Here is a 26,403-nt window from a genome sequence, read left to right on the forward strand (position 1 = left end):
TTCCCATTTAACAGTGGAACTCAGAAGTCTGTACCTGACCCCTCCAAGGCCCTAATTTAAGAGCAGTAATACCAGCTAAAGAAAACGTGTGAGAATATTGCACAAATATTGTAGCCATCGGTTTGAGTATACCTCTACTAAAATATTTTACGAGACGTAGTTTAACGGATCTTGTACGGATATGATTCTGGTGGTTGCATAATAAATAGGTCAAGAAGAGCAGTCGGAGTGAAAACCATATTCTATGGGGCGCTACTGTGCTGCTGCCTCACAGCACCAGGCACCCGGGTTCAATTCCAGCCTTGGGTGACTGCCTGTGTGGAGTCTGCACGTTCTCCCCATGTCTGCGTGGGTTTCCTCCGGGTGCTCCAGTTTCCTCCCACAGTCCAAAGATGTGCAAGTTACGTGGATTGGCTGTGCTAAATTGGCCCTTAGGGCCCTATTTTACCATTTTGATTCTAAGTGCTGAGTGGACTTGAAACTGTGAGTGTTTCAGATCCAACTTTTAGACCCGTTCTGAGGTGCCCCTATACGCACTCTGCCTGCAAAAATATCAGCGAGTCCGAATCGCGCTGCACAAGCCCGTGGGGGGGGCTTAATGCACCCGAAACCCTGCAGCTCCGATCAGCGCCTCCAACTGTGTATCGCAGAAAAAAACTGATGTAATGCTGCTCCTCTGCCACATCCCTCCCGAGCTGGATAATGCCTCCCTCTGCCCCCACAGACATTGCCCCACCCCCACAACATTACTGATCCATTTATCCCCCCTGCCACCCAGACTGATCGTGGGCCTCTTCCACGGTGTCGATCTCAGGCAGAGTGATCCACCCTTTCCCCCCTCACTGATCTCAGGCAGGCACGGACACACACACACACACACACACACACACACACCCCCCCCCCACCCCCACTTCCTCTCCACTGATCTCTGGCAGAATGGCAGTGGACCCTCCCTCCCTGCCCCCTCCCCCCACTGATCTCAGGCAGAGTGGCAGCGGACACCGCACCCCCCCACCCCCCCACCAACCTCAAGCAGCGAGCCGTTGGACGCTAGGCACCTACCTCCTCACTAACTGGAGTGCCTGAATCGGACTTATACGGAGCATGTCTGTTTTGCGCCGATTCTGGATGGGCGAACGCAGTGGTAAAGGGGGAAGTATTGGTAAACTTGGGTGTGCAGCCTATTAAGTCAATGCATGCAAATAGCCTTGTGCCCGTTTCGGGCACGATCCTGATCACAGCCATTTTTGGGCCTTGGTAAAGAGGAAACCGGTGCGGAGTCAGGCGTGGATTCGCTACTCGCCTCACACCCGACTTTACCAAATTTTCGTGCCTGAAAACGGGTGCAACGCAATGGTAAAATCGGGCCCTTAGTGTCCAAAGATGTGTCGGTTAGGGGGATTAGTGGGGTAAGTGTGTGGGGTTAGAGGAATAGGTGGGGGGGGTGGGCCTAGGTAAGATGCTCTTTTGCAGAATTAGTGCAGATTTGATGGGCTGAATGGCAGCCTCCTGCGACGTAGGGATTCTATGATACGATATTGCAAGTTCTGGTCAGCACATAGTATTGAACTGCTGGATAAAGACTCGGTGATCCCAACAACAATATTCTCGATCAAAATATTCTGCGGACAGTAATGAATAATGCTTGAAAACACATTGTTGTAGAATTTCTGAATTAAAATGGAACCTCGAGGGGATTTACAACTCCTACATTCCTAGCACAAGTGTACTGGATCACGGAGCAAGATGTAGGCTGAGATTTTCCACTCCCGCCCATGGTGGAAATTGGTGTGGACGGGACTGGACAATTTGGAGAGCAGCCTAAAGTCAGTTGACTTTGGGCAAGAAATTTGCTGGCAGGACAAGAAAATCCTTCCCATAGACTTTCTCTGCAATCTGCTAAACAGAACCAGAGTATTTGATCATTGAGTGGATTTAATACCCAGAGTACAGGTGTATTGGTAATATTTTAGTCGCACTTTATTCATAAAATCAAGTGATGCTATACAAGAAGCGGTGGTTCAGGCCTTGCTGGATATCAGCAGTCTCATGGAGGATAGTGCAGCATTTGAATGCTGCTGGCTGTCGTACATTCACCTGCTTGTAAATGATTTGATCCGTATTCATTGATTTTGATGTTCACTACAAGTTTTTTTTTCTTGTTGACATCCAGATTATTAATGAGGATTAAAAAGTAAATTATGGGCAAGTAGGCTTTCCAAAAGATTAAATGTTTGTAACAATGACAACAACAATTGTATTTCTATTGTGTTTTTTAACGTAATAAAACATTCCAAGATACTTCACAGGAACATTATTAAAACAATATTTGGTACTGAGCTGCATGAGGGGATATTAGGGCAGATGCCCAGTAACTTAGTCATAGATAGGTTTTAAGGAGCATCTTGGAGGAGGAGAGTCGAAGAGATTTTGGGGGAGGAATTCCAGACCTTGGAGCTCAAGCAGCTGAGGGCATGGCCATCCAAGATCCCCACGGGCTCAGAATTAGAGGCATGAAGGTATTTTGGAAGGTTGTGGAGCTGGAGGACATTAGGGAGAGTTAGAGCTGAAGCCATGGAGGAATTTGAAATAAGGATGAGTTTTTTTAAAATCAAGGTGTTGCTTAACAGCACGGTGGCACAGTGGTTAGCACTGCTGCCTCACAGTACCAGGGACCCAGGTTCAATTTCAGCCCCAGGTGACTGTTAGTGCGGAGTTTGCATGTTCTCCCCATGTCTGCGTAGGTTTCCTTCGGGTACTCCGGTTTCCTCCCACAATCCAAAAGTGTTAGGTTGATTGGCCATGCTAAATTGCCCCTTAGTGTCAGGGAGATTAGCAAGGGTAATTAGGCATTATGGGGATAGAGGTTGGGCGGGTTTATGGCCGGTGCAGGCTCAATGGGCCAAATGGCCTCCTTCTGCACTGTAGGGATCTATGATTAATCAGGGAATAGTTGAGTGATGTGTGAACTGGACTTGGCTTGAATTAGGACGGGACTAGTAGTGTTTTGGACGATATCAGGTTTACGGAGGGTGGAAAGTGGGAGGCCAGCCAAGAGTGTGTTGAGATAATCAAGTCTAGATTATTTTTCTGGTTTCCATTCAAGATCTTTTGTCATGACATTTATAGTTTATTGAATATATTTTAATCCGCATGAAATGGAAAAGATTATGTTACCATTTCCCTCTCCTGTTTAGTCCATTGAAGGACCAATATAGCATAAAGATGAAAGCTTATAAATGGGATCACAAATTCCACAATTAAACTCGCTGCAAATGCTTAAATGTATTTCAAGGGCCAGAATTCTCTGATGCCGTACACCTCGCCACCACTGCCAGCAAGAACAGAGAATTTGGCCCTCAGCCAGATCTCCATCGCAGCACGACCAGAGAATTCTGGCCAAGGTGTTTGGTGTCAAACAACCATTTTTAATGTTGAATTTTCATAAAGAAAAGGAGCTTGAACCTGTTTAATTATGTGTTCAAAACAATCTTTGAACAACTTCCTGATACTTCTGCTGAAATTTTTAAGTGAGTTTTAAAAATATTTCCTTGTCTGAATAGACAAAGTATCCTAATTCTATGGACACTGGCAACCTTCCCCACCTCACCCAAATGGTCAGACGTCATGCATAAGAAAAACAGTATTAGCTTATGGGATGTGGATGCTGCTGGCTAACCCAGCATTTCATCACTAAATTGCCCTTGAGAAGATGGTGATGAGCTGCTTTTTAATGTGCTGACATTTAATAGAGGCTGACTCTACTAAGACCAACATTATGGTTTTCTGACCTCCACACTTGAACTTCTCAGTAAGGTCACTTGATACCAATCAACAATATGAATCCTGATTCACCATCTTGCCCCACATCACTAAATCTTCACAATTCCCCAACAGATCCCAACTGGAGAAAATATCTAATTGATTATACCTTATTCACTGTGGTTCCATGTAGTGCATTTACCCATCACATGATGTAGAAAACTGGATTGACATGTTTTTAACTAAGATTCATTTGCAATTGGCTAATACAATCTGACAATATTTAACAAGTTCCATATTATGAGGGGTGACTTTCTAGTCCTGTGTCAGTGGGATCTTCTGGTCTTACCAATGGTTTTACTAGTGTCTGTCACTCTGAATTGTTCTATGGTTGCAAGAAGAGTTTTTCTTAAATCACATAAATTGTACTGTCTGTTTACTAGGATCTTTCCTGGAAATTACCTCTACAAATACCAGTAACAAAAGTGATGCTAATGCAGAACCTAGTGACTTGCATGCAAATGCTACCAATGACACAATTAAACGTTTGGAATCAAAGCTGGCCCAGCAGCTTAAACTCCAGCCTAAGCAGGCGGTGAGTAAATTGCTCTGTTCAAGTCTTTATTTTGCCTAAAATGAAAAGTCTCCGTATTTTTTTTAAAATTCTTAAATATAGTTCTATCCTATGTTTAAGCTTAATGTATGCTACAGTGTGAAGGTTTAGGTTTTATTCCTTCTCTATTGCTACAGTATTCACATTCTCACATAAGTTCTGAGGGGGGGCACATTGTACTCTTCACTTGAGGGACGTTTGTTAGCCTTGTGGATTAGAAACATTTCTGCACTTTCCTTGCTCACTGTTAGCATCAAGCAGTAAGAAGTCTAACAACACCAGGTTAAAGTCCAACAGGTTTATTTGGTAGCAAAAGCCACTAGCTTTCGGAACAGGCTGTCCCTTCGTCAGGTGGCTGAGAGTTCTGATCACAAACAGGGCACAAAGACACAAACTCAATTTACATGAATAATGATTGGAATGTGAGTCTTTACAGCTAATCAAGCCTTAAAGGTACAGACACACGACAGCGCAGAGTCGCTGAGCAGAGACTGATAGCCAGGTTCCGCACACATGAGGACGGCCTCAACCGGGATATTGGGTTCATGTCACACTATCTGTAATCCCCACAACCTGCCTGGATGTGCAAAATCTCACTAGCTGTCCTGTCTGGAGACAATACACATCTCTTTAACCTGTGCTTAATGCTCCCTCCACTCACATTGTCTGTACCTTTAAGACTTGATTAGCTGTAAAGACTCACATTCCAATCATTATTCATGTAAATTGAGTTTGTGTCTTTGTGCCCTGTTTATGATCAGAACTCCCACCCACCTGACGAAGTAACAGCCTGTTCCGAAAGCTAGTGGCTTTTGCTGCCAAATAAACCTGTTGGACTTTAACCTGGTGTGTCAGACTTCTTACTGTGTTTACCCCAGTCCAACACCGGCATCTCCACATCATGAGTATCAAGCAGTCACAGGTATACCGTCAGTCAAGCTCTCTCTACTGTGCTCCAACAATCTCTGCCTCATGCACGGCTACCCTTGTGCTTTCTCTGCAAATTTTTTGAATTGTAAATGTCTCCTCTTTGATTGGATTGAGACCACAGATTTATTTCCTATGGAACCTTTTTGTTAGCAGAGAAGCATCAGTTTTATCATGAAGCTCTGAAATCAAACCCAAATCACAATTGCAAGATCTTAGTGTCAGCATGTTACCAAGGGCCATCTATTTTATAATCTATATGCAATGGTAATATTTGTGAAGGGTAACTATATGATTGCTATATGATCTCAACACTGGGTAGTTGGCAAAGCAATAAATTATCAAGTTAATATTTTTATCCCAAATGCTATTTAAAAGTTTGTTCGGTGTTGTGTATACAATATGATGAAATGAAACATTTAGCAATAACCTTGGTAATTCATATTTAGCACTGTGTCACATATTACAATTATTAAGGTGTGTTGCTTGTAAAAAAATTCCAAACTATACAACTAAGCAATTTTTAAAAAATGTGCAGTGCAAGGATGCACTTGGCTAGGATAATTATAAGAAGACATGAGAGCACAAGTCAGATCACGCCTGGAATACTACAATTATTGCTCACTATATCACAACAAAGGTTACATATTAGAAAGGATACAGAACATGCAACAAACCCACTCCTAAGTGCACTGAGCATGAGCTATGAAGAAGGATTAAAGAAGCTTAAGATTTACTGTCTTAAGATTAGTGTGGCAACATTGAAGTAGGCAAGATAATAAATAGTATGCCAATACGTGCGGCAAGTGTGGCTTCACTGCAGATGCTCAAAAAGGAATTAGATAATTTTCATAGAATCCCCATAGTGCAGAAGGAAGACATTTGGGCAATTTAGCGTGGCCAATCAACCTAACATGCACATCTTTGGCGTGCGGATGGAAACCGGAGCACTGGAGGAAACCCACGAGACACTGGAAGAACATGCAAACTCCACACAATCACCTGAAGCCAGAATTGAACCCAGATCTCTGGTGCTGTGAGGCAGCAGTGCTAACCACTGTGCCACCACAGAGTAGAGGCAATCTTGGTAATCAGCTGAGTTAATGTAAAAGTTAATGATTTCAGTTACCATGTTATCCTGGAATTTGCTTGATTTCCTTTGGAGCTGTAGAGAAATTTTTCAGGTTGTTTGTTATTGCTTAATTGACTAAGTTTTGATTGTTCTGCGGTCCAGGAGTTTGTGTGACTGGAACAGGGAGCAAGATGGAGTTGATGATTTGTATATGCTATGCATGAACATGTGGGACAGGCATGATGAACTGGCAGGTCTTTTCCTGTATGTTTCATAGTGTGGATAAGATGAACCGAGATTATTATACTCATTACATTGAAAAAGTTGGACCAGTAAGCATAGTCTGGGTATCACAACGACCATCATTACTTTATCATAGAATAGAATGAAGATGAATGTTTGTAATAATCTGCAAGCAAAACAGTGGGCTACCTTAATCGCAAATTTAATGTTATGAGAGTGGTGAGTTTCAATGATTAAAATAGCCTTTCTCATTTTGCCTGTATTCCAATCATCTATTGCAGTGAAAAATATTATTTTTAGTGAATGATAAATTGTTGCCTTGATTTGGCATTCTTGCCTTGTTTCAGAAGATCCAAACTTGTTTTCATCATTATCTGCTAGGGAGATGTATTTTGTGACAGGGAGTGCAACATGGACATCCTGATTGAGATGTTTGTGTGCACATAATAGCATTTAAAAAGAAATAAAACAAGAGAAAGACAGTAAAGCAAAACACATTAAATGAAGTAATATAAAAGCAGAAAATGCTGGAAGTACTCAGTAGATCCGACAACATCTGAGGACAGAAACAGAGTCACCATGTGACTATTTCTTATTAAATAAAAGAATGTTACTGATCTGTGGGAATCAGTGGCTGAGTACCAATGTTAAAAAAGCTTTTTAATAGCTCTTTTTTTTATTCGTGGGACATCGGCGATGCTCACTGGCCAGTATTTATTGCCCATCCCTAGTTGCCCGAGGGTAATTGAGAGTCAACCTGCTTCATTAAAATGAAATATGAAAGAATAAATAATATGGAATACGGGCAGAAGTGAATGGAAATCTACATAACTGTGGGAAAGGGGGAGAACTATCTTTTTAAAAACTATCTTTAAATAAAAGTTCAATTTAGGCAGCAACCACAGGTGGATCTTTTCAAACCTGGAACTAATGTTCAGAAAAATCTTAATTCCAACTCCAGGATGGGCTTTACACTTTGCAGCAGCAGAAACATAGAACATAGAAAAAATACAGCACAAACAGGCCCTTCGGTCCACAAGTTGCGCCGGTCATGCCCCTACCTACCTAGGCTTATATATAGGCTTACCTATAACCCTCAATCCTATTATGTTCCATGTACTCACCCAGAAGTCTCTTAAAAGACCCTATTGAGTTTGCCTCCACCACCACTGACGGCAGCCGATTCCACTCACCCACCACCCTCTGAGTGAAAAACTTACCCCTGACATCTCCTCTGTACCTACCCCCCAGCACCTTAAACCTGTGTCCTCTCGTAGCAGCCATTTCAGCCCTGGGAAAAAGCCTCCGAGAATCCACCCGATCTATACCTCTCAACATCTTGTACACCTCTATCAGGTCACCTCTCATCCTTCGTCTCTCCAATGAGAAAAGACCGAGCTCTCATGCCTATAAGTAAATCAGTACTGACCTCAGTATTTTGTGAAGTTCAAAATAGTTATCTGGTTACCATGGCCCAGTAAGCAATTGTTGTGGACCAATGATAGGTAAAATTTTGATACTGCCTTTGTTCCAGAAGTGCTCAAAGACCAATTAATGTGGAGGCAATCACATGATTCCCATGAACTAATGCAAAATAACTAGGACATGAGTAGAAAGAAGTAGAAACAACTAGTACTAGAAGTAACTGTTGCTAATTTTGCAAGATGCAGTGCATGTTTAGTTTTCTGTATGCCATTACTGATCTTGGCTGCACTGCTGTGACAAGGTGTCAGAGGTGGGGAAACCTGTGAAGAATTATGCCCAGACCACTCTTTCATCTCTCCTATAGACTGATTCAGAACAACATAGGATCAGATTGTCAACCACAGTTGGTGAATGCACTGGAGAGAAAAGGGCATTTCCTAACCTCAAAAAAAGCTCTATTTATAATGTCTAGTTAAAACAAAATGTCAGATGTTACTGCAATTTTCTTGTTAGTGTGTAAAAGTACGAAGCTGCAAATAGATCTGTTAAAATCACTGTTCATATCAAACATTTCTTCAAAAATGTTCATATAAATTGTGTATCAGTCTCGTGAAAGCTGGGGAAATCCAGATGGATGAGCAAGAAAGGGGAAATCTCAATGGATGAGCAAAAACATATTAAAAAATGAGACACCACAACATATTACGCAGCTTAATAGGAAAGATTCAGTGGAAGGGGAATGGTGAACTGAAATACAGTTTCTAACGCTCAGGATCTAGCTTGCAACTGTCAAATGTACAGTGGGATAATATTTGCAGTATGTTTTGAAAATTGGTAACTCGCTATGAAAGCAATTTGCTAAACCTGAGAAACTTGCAAATAGCACTGCATCCTTGCTTTCAGAGACTTACTGCACTTCTGCACGTTACTGTAACCTAGGGTGACTCTGCACGATTAAACCTGCCACTATCTCGAGGGAGTAGCGTGGAGAGCCTGTCTGGAGGGCGTACACAGTCTGCTGCTGCAACTCTGGAGGGAAAAAGATTGAGTGCCGACCTCAGCAATTTTCCTGAATTGGAGGCCAGAATTATGAATTCTACTACAGGTAAAACTCTAGAACAAAACGGTCAGAGCAACACAGAACAATAATATTAATAATGATAACAATGATGAAGATTATTATTGTGGATTAATTATTTGTTTCAAAAACACTTAACTTTTGGCTTCTAAAGGAGCTGTTTTGTTTTATTTCAGTTCAGCTGTCAAGCTAATACTGATTAATCCAAGTAAATGTGTGTGTGTGGTATCTTTTAGCATTTTTGATTGGTTGATCCTTTGCATAAGTGGTTCCATATTTTAACCATCAATGTGTCAGGAATGCATTAGTTAGCTTTATGTTTACTAATTTCAGATATAAATTTAAGAAAATAAATTACATGACCACAGCTCCATGAAGTACCTGACATGACTCCAAAACTAAAATGACATTGAGGTTGTCAAATGAATTTTTGACAACTTGCTCAGTTTTTTTTCCCCTGAAAATATGTTTCAACATTCTTGTTCCTTGCTCTAACCTTATCATTAATTATGTGATACACTGCACCACACTTTTTAAAACAATGCTATTTTACTTTAATTGTATGGGTTGTGTGTGTTAAAATTTAAGGTATGAACGTTTTTCAAAGGGCTTTTCAAGAAAATATTTTGTAATGTACAAAGTTGGTTGTTCTATGCTTTTAATTGTGCTTTTCCTGAGCAATGTGTCTAGGTAAAGCCTAACACTTTGGCTTCTGCATGGTGCCTTGTGATGTGCATGACTGGTCCCATGTAATTTTTTTTTTGTTTCTGTGAAGAGACTGCATTGTTCTAATTGTAATGCGCTTCATACCCTTTTTAGCTATTTGTTGCATGCGTACCTGTGTGTGTGTATTTTGCAGCCCGTCCAAAGCCAAAACGAGGCCACCGTAAAACTGCTTCATTTGGCACCATACTGGATGTTCCTCAGATCGTCATATCAGGTACCAGTTCTAACTACTGGGCTGGCTAGCTAGCTTGCTAACTGCTGACAAATATGGTGCTTAAATGCTCATTGCTCCAGACTGCATAGGACCTTGTAGAATTCCATGAAAGAGTTTCTAATTTATTGCATCCTGAATAAAACAATGAAAACTAGGAGCGAGTCATTTTATTGTTGTTCAAAGTACTTGGACCATACACAATTCCTCACTGATCACACAATTTCAAGTGCTGGCAACAACTTAGCGAAGCCACTTTTGTGGTCCAGTATTTAAGAACCAAATTATGAACATTTGTTGTGAAGGAGAAGAAAATGACAGAATTTTGAACAATAGGTTTGCATATGATGCACAATAGAAATCTACCATTTAAATTTAGAATAGAATCCACCAGACTGAATGTGTTGAGTCAGAATTCCCTTATCTTACAAAATTTTGAAAGTTCGTTCATTTCTCCTTGGAAAAACCCTAAAGGTGTGCCACAGCCCTTCAGAATTTACTTTAATTCTCATTAGTATTCCAGCTATTCCTCGAGGTACCAATTACATATAAACCTTTCCATTTGCTTTTAGCTAAACAAGCCTCCAATTTTCTTTAAGAATCTCTCAACTGTGGACCATTCAGCTTCTTATCCTGGCTTTGGGCACGCACAGAATTTTCTTTCCCCCAATGTACTCCCATGGCTTCTGTCCAGCTCTTCTAAGCTAACCATTTAAGCTGGTTTCTTTCTGCCACAAAGCTCTTGGGAGGGCCATGATAGGTTTCCAACTTTAGCAGCAAGCAGTAGCAAACCTTCTTGCTGTGTTCCCATCACAAACTGAACTATCTGCTTCTTTCAGCAAATACATAGACGTAGTAAATAAAGGAAGCTTGCACCTCCACGTCTCTTTCTTCATGATACTGTGGCACGCTATCAAGCAGAAATGTAAGCAAATCGTTTTACCTTCCATGCTAGTCTTGGGTTTTATAAGCTATAAACAAAAAAGATTTTGATGCAAATTTGTTTTTACAACTCCTCACTCCTAGAATTGCTGGTCCTGACTCTTGTTTACAGCCTGGTTCTGGTTTCTACATGCATAATTTAATCATTTTATTGAAAAGGGGCAGGCCATTTGGCACTATTCAGCTAAGATAAAAGACCCCTTATTACTTATTGCTTTTGCAAATTTATCCACGACCTTGTAAGTTGTCTTTTAACTGTAATTAACTCCCAGTTTGCATTTACATCAGAGTTGATTATCAGTTTCCAAATGAATGAAACCAATCACAGGGGAATCTTTCTATTAGCTGTTAACTAAGCAAGACTCCAATTTTCTTTAACTACCTCACAACTGGACTATTCGGCTTCTTGTCCTGGCTATTTATCTACAGCTGAAACTTTAATTATTAAAGCTAAAAGTTGTATTCTAAAGTATATGAATTACGAATTTGATATTCACAACAATATGCTTTAACTATAACATATACATCTTCCTGATGCTTCCCAAATGGCATGACCTTTGTTGTCTTCAGAATCTGTGATCCATGTTTTCTACTTTTCTTATAAAACATCTTAAACTGACTGAATATGAGACAGTAAATCACAATTGTAAATACAAAACAGATGATGCAATTGTTGCCATAAAGAACGAACTATTAATGTGAAATAAAAACAAAAAGTTGGAAAAAATCAAACAGCATATGCAGAGAGGGAATAATTCGTCAGAAGTAAAAAGTTCGCCTGTACTTAAATTGCAAATAAAAACAGTGTCATTGTGTCATAATTGAATGCATACAATGAGAGTGAATTGACAGCGTGATTTACAAAACTAAAATTAAAGCAAAATTCTGGGGATGCTGGAAATCTGAAGAAACAGAAAATGCTGGAAAATCCCAGCAGGGCTGGCAGCATCTGTGGAACAAGAAACAGAGTTATATTTCAAGCCCGTATGACTCTTCAGAACCCGTGTGGGACCAGTTCATCATGCAGGTTCTTGCTCAGTAACCAGGTAGCAGTCATGATGCCTTTGCCCTACATCAGACAGTTGTACCATCAGCACTTGACTATTTGAGCCACCCCAAGAAACCACAGGGTGGATACTGGAGGACAAAAGCAATCAACTGACCTGTGGTTACTTGATGCACAATCCAGCATCATGCAGGGGACAGCACGCTTATCACAGTATACCACTTGAAATGGAACAGAGTTAATGTTGGAGTGCTTCAGCAATGCTACAACTGGCTAAACTGCTATGATGGAATCCTACAGTACTCTCCAAGGTGTGAGTCATTTTTGTGTGCTGTATCTGCACAACCTCTCCATCATGAGGACATAATCCTTGCCACCTGGAGCATGGCAATCAACTAAGAAGGAGGCAAGCAATGCATCCCCTTTCATGCCAGGCTGAGTGTGACTGGCTTAGCCAACTAGTACAACCCCAAGCTGTCTCACACCTTGCCCATCCCTGTTAGAGACCACTGCAGCAGCATCTTGGCCACATGACTGAAATAAAGGCAAAACAATCATTTCAAACCAACACTACCAAACAAACCATCTAATATTCCATACAAAAGTCAGCCATTTGTTCTTGTGCATTCTTTTGGTGCCTATTGTCCAGGCGCTTTTGCCAGGTCCAATCTTGATATGCAGTACTACCTGCATCATGGCTGGCAGAAGGCTGCTGACTTCAGTGGGAAAATCTGCAGTTGGCATTGGAAAATGACTCTGCACAGCACTGGGCCTAGAAGACCTTACTTTGGATGCACTACCTTGGCATGGGTAACAGCAGCCTGGGCGGGCTGGCTGGCTGATAGACAGCAGCAAGGGCACTAGCAGAATGACAGTAATGCGAACACAAATGCCATCATCCTGACAGAGGGTAACAGTTTTGTGCTCTATCGAACCACTGTCACTGCCCAAGGCAATTCTGGTAATCTGTTGGAGCACAGATTGCTGAACTGCTGTATTGAATTTACACTGCCTTTACTCCTTGACAACAGAAGTTGATTCTAGCTCGAGTTAGGTGAAGTGGAAGACAACCAAGAGAAAGCTAGACCATTATGAAATCCCATGAAAAATATTATCTTGGGACTAATACTTTGAATCTTTAATGCTTTTATAGCTATCTTCTGACTATATTTTCATACAAGTTATAACATTTCAGTCGATAAACTAGACACAAAACTGAGGTGTTCTTTTGATCTCAAAGTGCTCATCATGAACAAGCATTCCAAGAGGGACTTACATTTGTTCTTAATGTTCTTTTTGAAGCCACAAGAAAGTTAAACTTATCTTAATGATGAGTTATAGATTTAAACTATTGCACTGTCTTCATTGTGAATTAATTTGGGAGAGACCATGCTCCTTGCTGAGCATTTTTTAAAATTTGAATGTCCTTGACACAGCAATCATGGATTTGTACCATGATACGAAGGCAATGAAAGATACAAGTGAGCTTAGATGGGATTTCTATCTGTTTTAAGTATAATTGTCCCAAGTTATTTAATCCATGGTTCTGCTGCAATGAAATTCATTCTGGAGCAATAAGTATTTTTCTCTGCTTGGTATTTGAGCTAATGGCAGCTATTCCCACTAATGTAATAACCAAATTATTTGAGTGTGTTTGTGCTGCACCCGCATGAGCTTTCTGCTGTGTGTTTTATGATTTGCTTTGCATTGTTTGCTGTGAATTGTATAAAGGTTGTGAAGTTAGAAATCGATAAAAGTGTGTATTCACAAAAGCTGTTAAATTATTCAACTGAAAACTGTAGTAACATTTCTACATTGATCAAAAGAGGAGTGTCATTTGTTTTCTAACAAATTAGAGTCAAAAATCAACCAGAAACAGATGCATGTTTACAGTGCCTGTACTTCTCACATTTTTCAATGTGAATTCAGTTTATTTCAAAAGAGCAAAGAATGGAAAGACACTATTTTGTTCCTCAAAACAACCTTCCGTTCTGAGAGAATTTTGTGTCACTGACCATAAAGATGTAGATTACTTTTTGTGAATATACGGTTTAAGGTGTATGGCTTGGAATTCAAATTCTTTAGCTGGAATTTTCTCGCCTGCCAACGTGAACAGGGTTTCAATGGCTTGTTAGCCCCACACTGGGCAGCTGGAAGATTTCGGCCTTCACTTCTGTGTTTAGTAATTTTGAGTTTGATTTTGCTAATATATTTGAGGTGACTATGAATGGTCCTTTGTTCATCACAGGCATAATGATTTTTTTAATTGACATGGTCTGTTTGAGAAACTTACAAATAGGTCAACAATATTTATAATTACAAAGCTTCCATTCCAATAGAATTCTAAATATATCAATGCTTTGTCTAAAACGATTAATCAAAATTCTGTTGACTTATCCATTCAACATCCGTTGATATTTTGCCTTCTACTTAATAGGATGCGAGCTAAAGTTTAATAAGGAACAAGTTAGGCAAAAGGAACTTTCACTGTTTGGTGGGCAGTGAAAAGTGGCCTCAGATCACACCAAGACATAGTAAATAATGAAGAAACAAGAAAATTACATTAATTAAGAGAATGGGTAAAATGATTGCAACTGCAGATTAACAACAAAGGCTGTTAATAACAGTAAGAAGTCTCACAACACCAGGTTAAAGTCCAACAGGTTTATTTGGTAGCACAAGCCACTAGCTTTCGGAGCGCTGCTCCTTCATCAGGGAGTGGGAGTTCTGTTCACAAGCAGGGCATATGAAGACACACACTCAATTTACAAGATAATGGTTGGGAATGCGAGTCTTTACAGGTAATCAAGTCTTAAAGATACAGATAATGTGAGTGGAGAGAGGGTTAAGCACAGGTTAAAGAGCTGTGTATTGTCTCCAGCCAGGACAGTTAGTGAGATTTTTGCAAGCCCAGGCAAGTCATGGCAGTTACAGGTAGTGTGACATGAACCCAAGATCCCGTTTGAGGCCGTCCTCATGTGTATGGAACTTGGCTATCAGTTTCTGTTCAGCGATTCTGCGTCGTCGTGTGTCGTGAAGGCCACCTTGGAGAACACTTACCCGAAGATCAGAGGCTGAATGCCCGTGACTGCTGAAGTGTTCCCCAATAGGAAGAGAACACTGCTGCCTGGTGATTGTTGAGCGGTGTTCATTCATCCGTTGTCGTAGCGTCTGCATGGTCTCCCCAATGTACCATGCCTCGGGACATCCTTTCCTGGAGACAATACACATCTTTTTAACCTGTGCTTAACCCTCTCTCCACTCACACTGTCTGTACCTTTGAGACTTGATTACCTGTAAAGACTTGCATTCCAACCATTATCTTGTAAATTGAGTTTGTGTCTTTATATGCCCTGTTTGTAAACACAACTCCCACTCACCTGGTGAAGGATCAGCGCTCCGAAAGCTTGTGACTTTTGCTACCAAATAAACCTGTTGGACTTTAACCTGGGGTTGTGAGACTTCTTACTGTGCTTACCCCAGTCCAGCGTCGGCATCTCCACATCATGTTAACGATAAGACAGTACAGTTTGAATGCAAAAATGACAGATGCACATCTCAAACTGATTAGAATACAGCACTCCAGTAAGAACTTGCAGGTAACACATCTTGGGGAATTCTGTACGCTCGGTTCATGCAATTACTACTTGTAATCTAAATTGAATGGTGCTAAGTATTGAACAGAATAAAGCAATTCAAGAACTCTGGCACATAAGCCACTTGCCGTAAGTCAATTTAGTTCACCAGTACTAATGAAATAATGGTTTCACTACATGGAATGTGACAGCAAGGGTATACTGGCCCCAGGAAAGTCCGTTGATAATTCACAGGATGACTAACATGAACAAATGACTGACTCATGATGAGAGACGGGGAAATCTTTGGTTATATATTCTCTGGAATTGAGGACAGTTGTGGTAAGCTAATTGAAATGCTTATAAAAAAGGATGAAATTGATGTATTTTTACTCCAATGAGAGAATCCAATGCAAATAGTCATTATCTTGGAATTCATTTGAAGAGATTGGTGGATGGGGAACTGCAGTGAACATAGTGCATATATGGACTTTGAGAAAGCTTTTAACTTGGTGCCGTGTGGGAGACTATTGAATAAGATTTTGGAATTATGAGAATAATAGAAAGTTCTGTTTAAAAACTGATTAGAAGGAAGGAATCAAAGAACAGGAATTAAGGGAAATCTCTGTTGAAACTGGTTAGTTATGTCTGTTCACTTGTGTGCATCAGTGATGTGAACATGATCTATAAGTTTCCAGAGGAATCTAAAAAGGAAACTTTGTAAATGATTTTGAGCTCCAAAGGAAATTGCAAGGGGAATGGGCAAATGAGTGACTGGTGAATTCAAATATCAGTAAATCTGAGATGGCGCACTTTGGTAATAATCGCCAAAATCTTGCTTGCCTCCACGCAGCTGGGATCTTGCGTTCCTGCAGATGGTGCACCCCTGTCGCAAGTTTCCCAGCACCAAGGGGTGCATTGAACAGGAAACCCCATTGACGACGGCAAGACCATAAGAGCCTGCCACCAGCAAGCAGCGCACCGCCTCCCGCCGCTGCGAAACATGTCAATACCTCACATTCCAAAATCTGTTGGTTTTTTTTATGAATGTAACAGGGCACTTGGAAATTTGGAAGACTCGACATGAATTCATGACGGGGAAATCATGCTTGACAGATCAATCCAATTTTGAGATTGTAACTACAGAGTAGATAAGGGGAAATGAGTGAATGTTTTATTTGGATTTTCAGAAAACATTTGATAAGATGCCATGCAAGAAGTTATTATGTAAAATTAGGACTCGTGGGTTTTAGGCTAATTTATTAGCATGGATTGTGGTTTAGTTAATGCAAAGAGAGATAAGGGATAAATGGGTAATTTTCAAGTTGGCAGGTTATAACTAGTGGGATGTCGCAAGGGTGAGTGCTAGGGACTAAACTATTGACAAGCAATATTAAAAATAATGATATTTTTAATTCTAAGACTTTATTCAGGAAACATGTTTGCAGCCCAAAAACTAATTACTGTGTAAATTACAGCATAAAATTCATATGTAGTTGAAGTGATGACTTAAATGTATTGCATTCAAGTTTGCTGACGATACAAAGCTTGCGTAGAAACCTGCATAGAGAATAGAAGCAAGTGTGGCCATGCAGCATTTCGAGTCTGCTCCGCCATTCAATATGATCATTGCTGGCGATCAAATTCAATAGTCCAATCCCACCTTGCACCCCCCATATCCCTTGATCTCTTTGGTCCCATGAGCTATAACTAATTACTTCTTGAAATCGCACAATATTTTGGCCTCAACTGTTTTTGTGGTAGTGAATTCCACAAACTCCCCACTCTCTGGGTGAAAAAATTTCTCCTCACCTCAGTGCTAAAGGTTTACCCCGTATTCTCAAACTATGACCCCCAGTTCTGGACTCCCCCACCATTGGAAACATTATTTCTGAATCTACCCTGTCTAACCCTGCTAGAATTTTATCAGTTTCAATGAGATCCCCTCAGTCTTCTAAACCCCAATGAATATAATCCTAACCGATTTAGTCTCTCCCTATATGACAGAACTGCAATCCCAGGAATCAACCTGGAAAACCTTCACTACACTCCAGCTATAGCAGGAACTTCCTTCCTCAGATAAGGAAACCAAAGCGGGCATACAATACTCATCAATGCCCTATACAATTGTAGTAAAACATCCTTATTCCTATCCTATTGCTACAAATGGCAAATTACTATTTGCCTTCTTTACTGCCTGCTGTACCTGTACACTTTCAGCAACTGATGCACGAGGACACCAAGGTCTCGCTGAGTATTTACCTCTCAATTTAGACCTATTCAAATAATCTGCCTTCCTATTTTTGGTACAGAAGTGGATAACCTCACATTTGACCACATTATACTGCATCTCACCAAGCCTGTCCAAATCACGCTGAAGCATCTCTGCATCCTCACAGTTCACCCTCCCATCCAACTTTATATCATCTGCAAATTTGGAGATAATACATTTAGTTCCCTAATCCAACTCTAATATATAATGTGAATTGTTGGGATCCACAGATAGTTGTGGTACCATATTCGTCACTGCCTGCCAATTGGAAAAACACCCAATTATTTCAACTCTTTGCTTTCTGTCTACTAACCAGCTTACTATTCATCTCAAGACACTATCCGCAGTCCCATGCTCTTTAACTTTACATAGTAACCTGCTATGTGAGACCTTGTTGAAAGCCTTTTGAAAGTATAAATAAACGACATCCATTAATTCTCCCTGATCAACTCTACTAGTTAAATCCTCAAAGAATTCCAGTAAATTTGTCAAGCATAATTTTTCTTTTGTAAATCCATGCTGACTTTGTCTGATTAGACCATTGCTTTCCAAATGTTGTGCTATGAAATTATTGATAATGGATTCTTGCAGCTTCCCCACTACCAACGTTAGGCTCACTGGCCTATAGTTCCTTGTTTTCTCTCTACTTTTTTGAATAGTGGGCTTACATTAGCTACACTCCAATCTGTAGGAACCAGTCCAGAGTTCAAAGAATTTTGGAAAATTAATCTACTATTTCTAGGGCCACTTCCTTATGTACTCTGGGATGACGATCATCAGGCCCTGGAGATTTAACCACCTTAATTTCCCCAAAACAATCTCTACTAATACTGATTTCCTACAGTTCCCCACTAGAACTTGTGTTTCTCAGAACTTCGGGCACATTACTCATGTCTTCCTTTGTGAAGAAGAAGCACAGTACAAATTTAGTTGCTCAGCCATTTTTTGTTCTCTGTTATGAATTCCCCCATTTCAACTATAAGGGATCTACATTCGTTTTTTATCAATCTTTTTCTCTTTCGTACCTGGAGAAACTTTTACAGTCTATTTTATGTTCCCTGCTAGCTTACTTTCATACTCTATTTTCCCCTTCTTAATCAATCCCTTGGTCCACCTTTGCTGAATTTTAAATTGCTCTCAGTCTTCAGGTCTACTGCTTTTTCTTGCCAATTTGTATGCTTCTCCTTTGAATCTAATACTATCTTTGATTTAAAAGCAAAACAGTGCGGATGCTGGAATCTGAAACAAAAACAGAAAATGCTGGAAAATCTCAGCAGGTCTGACAGCATCTGTGGAGAAAGAATAGAGCCAATGTTTCGAGTCTGGATGACCCTTCATCAGAGCAATCTCTAATTTCTCTTGTAAGCCATGGTTTGGCCAAGTTTCCTTTCCAATCTTAGCGCCAAGTAAGAATAAACAACTTTTGGAGTTCACCTATTTGTTCCTTGAATTCCTGCCATTGCCTGTCCACCGTCCTTCCTTTCAGTAATGTTTCCCAGTCCATCAAATCCAACTCGTGCTTCATACCGTCATGGTTACCTTTATTGAAATTCGGGATCCTGGCCTCAGAATCAACTACCTCACTATCCACCTTGATAAAGAATTCTACTGTTGGGAAAGTAAGTTGTGAGGAGGATGGTGAGGCAGCAAAGGGACACAGGTGAGCGGGGAAGAATTTGGCAGATAGAATGTAATGTAGAGAAATGTGAAGTTAGTAGGAAAGTTAGGCTGAATATATTTTTTAAGAGATGAAAGACTGGGAAATGTCAGGATTCAGGATAACCTGGGTGTCCTTGTATGCAAATCGTGGAAAGTTAGTATGCAGCTACATCAAACAGTTGGGAAAATAATATATTAGCTTTTATTATAATTCACAAATCTGTTTGGATTGGGTAGCTTCATATTTTGCTGAATGCTAAAGAAACCAATCTATGCAAGGCAGGTTCAGAGGTAATAGTGGATGCGTTAGTGATTATTTATCAAAACTCGTTGCATTCTGGGGTAGTGCCGGTTGATTGGAAAATGGCTAATGTTACGCCGCTGTTTAAAAAAGGAAGGAGACAAAAGGCGGGTAACTATAGGCCGGTCAGCTTAACGTCTGTAGTAGGGAAAATGCTGGAATCCATTATTAAAGAGGAGATAGCAGGGCATCTGGATAGAAATGGTTCGATCAATCAGACGCAGCATGGATTCATGAGGGGAAAGTCGTGCTTGACGAACATGTTGGATTTTTATGAAGATGTGACTAGGGCGGTTGATGGAGGAGAACCGGTGGATGCGGTGTTTTTGGATTTCCAAAAGGCATTTGATAAGGTGCCCCATAAAAGGCTGCTGAAGAAGATTAGGGCACACGGAGTTGGGGGTAGTGTGTTAAAGTGGATTGGGGACTGGCTATCCGACAGGAAGCAAAGAGTCGGAATAAATGGGTGTTTTTCCGGTTGGAGGAAGGTAACTAGTGGCGTGCCGCAGGGATCGGTACTCGGGCCGCAACTGTTTACCATTTATATAGATGATCTGGAGGAGGGGACGGAGTGTAGGGTAACGAAGTTTGCAGACGACACAAAGATAAGTGGAAAAGTGAATCGTGTGGAGGACGGAGAAGATCTGCAGAGAGATTTGGACAGGCTGAGTGAGTGGGCGAGGATATGGCAAATGGAGTATAACGTTGATAAATGCGAGGTTATACACTTTGGAGGAAATAATAACAAATGGGATTACTATCTCAATGGAAACAAATTAAAACATGCTACCGTGCAAAGGGACCTGGGGGTCCTTGTGCATGAGACGCAAAAGCCCAGTCTGCAGGTACAACAGGTGATCAAGAAGGCAAATGGGATGTTGGCCTATATCGCGAGGGGGATAGAATATAAAAGCAGGGATGTCTTGATGCACCTGTACAGGGCATTGGTGAGGCCGCAGCTGGAATACTGTGTGCAGTATTGGTCCCCTTATATGAGGAAGGATATATTGGCATTGGAGGGAGTGCAGAGAAGGTTCACCAGGTTGATACCGGAGATGAGGGGTTTGGATTATGAGGAGAGGCTGAGGAGATTGGGTTTGTACTCGTTGGAGTTTAGAAGGATGAGGGGGGATCTTATGGAGACTTATAAGATAATGCGGGGGCTGGATAGGGTGGAGGCGGAGAGATTCTTTCCACTTAGTAAGGAAGTTAAAACTAGAGGACACAGCCTCAAAATAAAGGGGGGTCGGTTTAAGACAGAGTTGAGGAGGAACTTCTTCTCCCAGAGGGTGGTGAATCTCTGGAATTCTCTGCCCACTGAGGTGGTGGAGGCGACCTCGCTGAATATGTTTAAAGCGCGGATGGATGGATTCCTGATCGGTAAGGGAATTAAGGGTTATGGGGATCAGGCGGGTAAGTGGTACTGATCCACGTCAGATCAGCCATGATCTTGTTGAATGGCGGGGCAGGCTCGAGGGGTACTTATCGGGTGTTATTGGAGGTTATTATTGTTTTTGGTTTTGCTGGACTGCAGCAATGAATTTATTGCATTTTTACTCTTTGGTATCAAAAGTTGATTCCAGCCTGAGTTGATAAATTGGAGGACACTGAATAAGAGAAAGCTAGGCCATTCTGAAATCTCATGAAAAAATTTATACAATCATAGAAACCCTACAGTACAGAAGGAGGCCATTTGGCCCATTGAGTCTGCACCAACTCTCCGAAAGAGAATCTTAACCAGGCTCACTCCCTGCCCTTTCACTATAACCCTGCACATTTACCATGGCTGATTTGCCTAACCTACACATCTTGGGACATTCGGAGGCAATTTAACATGGCCAATCCACCTCATCCGCACATCTTCAGACTGAAGAAACCGGAGCACTTGGAGAAAACTCACACAGACACAGGGAGAATATGTAAGCATCGCCAAGCCACTGTAGCTACTGATCGTCATGGTGGTGCACATCAATCTATATGTAATGCTACCATTATGAAGGGATTAAAGTACAAAAGTAAGACTACTTTACTGCAATTATATGAACACTTGGTAAGACCACACTTGTATTTTTACTCTTTGGTATCAAAAGTTGATTCCAGCCTGAGTTGATAGATTAGAGGACGCTAAACGAGAGAAAGCTAAGCCATTCTGAAATCTCATGAACAATTTTATAAAATCATAGGGACCCTGCAGTGCAGAAGGAGGCCATTTGGCGCACTGAATCTGCACCAACTCTCCAAAGTGCTGCCCTCAGTTTGACTCCGTAACCTTAGGAAGAGTATTAGTGCCTTGGGAGTGTAATGATGGTTCGCTGAAATGGTTCCTAGCATGAGGGGGTTGTTCACGAAGAGAAGTTGAGTAGAAGAGGCCAAGATTTGCTCAGGTTTAAATGAATGAGATCTAATCTCATTGAAGGGTATAGAAGGAAAAATCTGGAGTGGCACTATGCAGCCTTGCATTGATTCATGAGGGCGGGCAGTCCCTCATGGGATGCAGATTGTGCTTCATTGAAGCCAATCAAATGATCCTATTAATTCTTGATAGGTTTAGACCATTGGATGTAAGGGCCAGAATTTTACCACTGTTCACACCAGTGCCGCAGTGAACGAAGATTTGGCTGGCTGCCAAATTCTCTGACCTTGCTGCAGCAGGAGCGTGGCTTGAACGGGTGGAAAGATCACCTCCAACGTCTCTCGTTGAAATAAACTTGCAATTAAAGGTGCACTTACTGCATATAATTAAATTAGCCAAAATCTTTCCAGAATCAGAGAAGTATAGACCGTGCAATTGATTGAAGAGTGGCTTATGCAAAATTTTAACCTTCAATCTTTTGGCTACTGTAAGTCATTATGAAGCAAATATGGAATGCAGGAAGTACTCATGATATAGTCTCACACGATTAAGGGACAGCATCTGGCACATCTCCTGGCTGCAGAAGTCATCCATGCTTTACTATGCAGTGAGATGGTTACCTCTGGCTTCAGCATAAGAAAAATCTTAATCCATAAATACTTTGGATTTTAATCCACTTTTAAGACATCAAAGGACAACAGTTGAAAAACAAGAAATTCTTTGAGCTAATTTGCAAACAGAAAAAAACAAAATTACTTAAAATATTATCTTTTATTAAATGTCTGAAAAAGGACGCAGGGTAAACAAAGTATCTAAGCATTTAAAATGCCTAATCTTAAATTACTTCCAGCTTCAGTTTTATGTCTTGCATTATTATATCCCACTAATCTGCTGAAATTATGCTAGCTGCTGCTGTCGGTCAGATTAAATGTGGTAATTTCTCCTTGATCCTTTCATAATCTAGCTATGTTTGGCCATTTTTTTTATTTTCAAGCTCCTGATAACATTACAAAATGCCTTGTGGGCAATTACAGCTGCACTAGCCTGCATTTTCACTCTGTAGCACAGTATAAACCAGCAGTGGGCCACATGCGGCCCACCTAGGTTCTGAGTGCGGCCCATGAAACATTTTGCATTTTGTTGACTCTTGCCCACACCCCGGGTTGTCACATTCCACTGATTTCCATCTGTGTAGTTTCCTTCCCTACCAATATGACTGAAGTGATATTCATGTAAAGCAAAGGCAAGTAAAATGAGATGCATGCTGATTGCACACAACATTGACTCCGAGAGCTGTATGTTCCCTCTGCATCTAAAATGTAAATATTTATTTTGTTTTTACTATTTGAAGTTGATAGAACTATTAATATATAAATGATTAAGCATTTTCCATAACTCATTATGAAGTGTTCGGCGTGTATTAAATGTATTTAATCTTCTTCATGTGGGCATGGTTAGTGAACAAGCCTGATTTCAATCTTGGGGTCCACTGAGAAGAAGGAGGGCTATTCATGCAACTCACTCACGAGCCTAGGTTACCAATCTTTGGTATAAACAGTGCATTTTTGAAGCACCAATGATTTTAATTTTCAGCTGGTTGCTGAAAGTATAATTGGAATACTTCAGGTATCTCTAATGCATCTTTGTGGTTTGGTAATAGCACTATTTTAAAATATTCATATCGACTTGAATATTTTATCTGGAAACATACCTTTTCCAGATAAAAAGGTATGTGAATGATTGCTTTTGTAAGCAACCATTCACATACCTTTTTATTTTAAAGATAGTGAGGTTGCTGCTCAACCTCACTATCTTTCCAGATAAAAAGGTACGTGAATGGTTGCTTACAAAAGTTCCAATCAACAATGCCCAAATTCTGGTTAAAGTTAATGCTTGCAAAGAACCCATGGCAGTCACTGTTAATATTAAAATGATTCAAAAATCATTGTTTGTAAAGTTCCCGGCAGTACATTGAAACTCTTGAAAACAGTTTAACCTTCAGCTTGCATCAGTTGCACTTGTATTGCAACAGATATGAACCTGAAGTGTAATAACTGCCCCTTAGGGATGGTTTCATACCACAAGAACAGGAGTAGGCATCTTAAACCAGTTTTACTATTCCATTCGATCATGACCGTAATACATACCCTCCTAATTCCCACTTGCATATTGATGCTAGGTGACACTCCCCAAAAACGCAAGGAGGAATGCCAGCCTGAACTAGAAGGATGGGGAAGTGCCAGCATAAACTGAGGGAATAGAAGGGAATTAGGATAGCATATTGAAACAGTCAGTACATCAGAACTAGGAGGAGGAGTAGGTCATCTGGCTTCCCGAGCCTGCTCCGTCATTCAATAAGATCATGGCTGATCTTTTTGTGGACTCGGCTGTACTTACCCACCCGCTCACCATAATCCTTAGTTCCTTTACTGTTCAAAAATGTATCTACCCTTGCCTTAAAAGCGTTCAATGAGGTAGCCTCAACTGCTTCACTGGGCAGGGAATTCCACAGATTCACAACCCTTTGGGTGAAGAAGTTCCTCCTCAAATCAGTCCTAAATCTACTCCCCCTTATTTTGAGGCCATGCCCCTCTAGTTCTAGTTTCACCTAAAGTTTATTTATTAGTCACAAGTAGGCTTACATGCACACTGCGATGAAGGTACTGTGAAAATCCTCTAGTTGCCACACTCCGGCACCTGTTCGGGTACACTGAGGGAGAATTTAGCATGGCCAATTCACCTATCCTGCATATCTTTGGACCTTGTAAGAAGTCTCCCAACACCAGGTTAAAGTCCAACAGGTTTATTTGGTAGCAAAAGCCACTAGCTACCAAACTTACTACCAAATAAACCTGTTGGACGTTAACCTGGTGTTGTGAGATGTCTTACTGTGTTTACCCCAGTCCAACGCCGGCATCTCCACATCTTTGGACCTGCCAGTGGAAACAACTTATCTATTCCCTTCATAATCTTATATCTTTCTATAAGATCTCCCCTCATTCTTCTGAATTCCAGTGAGTATAGCCCCAGTCTACTCAGTCTCTTCTCAACCTTCAAGCCAACCCTCTCAACTCCAGAATCAACCTAGTGAATCTCCTCTACACCCCCTCCAGTGCCAGTATATCCTTTCTCAAGTAAGGAGACCAAAAACGTACACAGTACTCCAGGTATGGCCTCACCAGCACCTTATACAGTTGCAACATAACCTCACTGTTTTAAACTCCATCTCTCCAGCAATGAAGGATAAAATTCCATTTGCTGCCTTAATTACCTGTTGCACCCGCAAACCAACTTTTTGTGAACACCCAGGTCCTTCTGTACAGCAGCATGCTGCAATTTTTTTACTATTTAAATAATAGTCCATTTTGCTGTTATTCCTACCAAAATGTGAGCTCATTTACCAACTTTGTACTCCATCTGCCAGACCCTTGCCCACTCATTTAGACTATCTATACCCCTTTGCAGACTTTCAGCATCTTCTGCACACTTTGCTCTGCCACTCATCTTAGTGTCATCTGCAAATTTTGACACACTGCACTTGGTTCCCAACTCAAAATCATCTATGTAAATTGTAAACAATTGCAGTTCCAACACTGATCCCTGAGGCACACCACTAGTCACTGATCGTCAACCAGAAAAACACCCATTTATCCCCACTCTTTGCTTTCTGTTAGTTAACCAATCCTCTATCCATGCTAATACATAACACTGTGCACCTTTATCTTATGTAGCAGCCTTTGGTGTGGCACCTTGTCAAATGCCTTCTGGAAATAGAGATACACCACATCCACACGTTCCCCATTGTCCACCACGCACGTAATATTCTCAAAGAATTCCACCAAATGAGTCAAACATGACCTGCCTTTCATGAACCCATGCTGCATCTTCCCAATGGGACAATTTTTATCCGGATGTCTCGCTATTTCTTCCTTGATGATAGATTCAAGCATTTTCCCTACTACAGAAGTTAAGCTAACCGGCTTATAGTTACCCGCCTATTGTCTACTCCTTTTCTAAACAGTGGCGTCACATTTGCTGTTTTCCAATATGTGGGAACTACCCGAGTCTAGTGAATTTTGGTAAATTACCACTAGTGCATTTGCTATTTCCCCCACCATCTCTTTTAGTACCCTGAAATGCATTCCATCAGGGCCAGAAGACTTGTCTACCGTTAGCCCCAATAGCTTGCCCAATACTGCCTCTTTAGTGATAATGATAGTTTCTAGATCCTCACCTGC

At 40.9% G+C, this 26,403-nt stretch overlaps 1 protein-coding gene across 2 annotated transcripts in view; it reads left to right on the top strand.

Moving 5' to 3' along the window:
• The window catches only part of map3k7 (mitogen-activated protein kinase kinase kinase 7), a 115,848-nt gene that overhangs the window by 58,465 nt on the left and 30,980 nt on the right, over positions 1 to 26,403 (top strand). Inside the window, exons 10-12 of one of the 2 annotated variants that reach the window (XM_078212664.1) lie at positions 4,206 to 4,357; positions 8,982 to 9,147; positions 9,980 to 10,060. In XM_078212664.1, coding sequence (XP_078068790.1) covers positions 4,206 to 4,357; positions 8,982 to 9,147; positions 9,980 to 10,060 — 399 coding nt within the window. The remainder of the gene's footprint in view (positions 1 to 4,205; positions 4,358 to 8,981; positions 9,148 to 9,979; positions 10,061 to 26,403) is intronic. The other variant, XM_078212665.1, reaches the window with a different exon arrangement.

Source organism: Mustelus asterias, chromosome 5 (assembly GCF_964213995.1).
Source record: "Mustelus asterias chromosome 5, sMusAst1.hap1.1, whole genome shotgun sequence".
Lineage (NCBI taxonomy): Eukaryota > Metazoa > Chordata > Chondrichthyes > Carcharhiniformes > Triakidae > Mustelus > Mustelus asterias.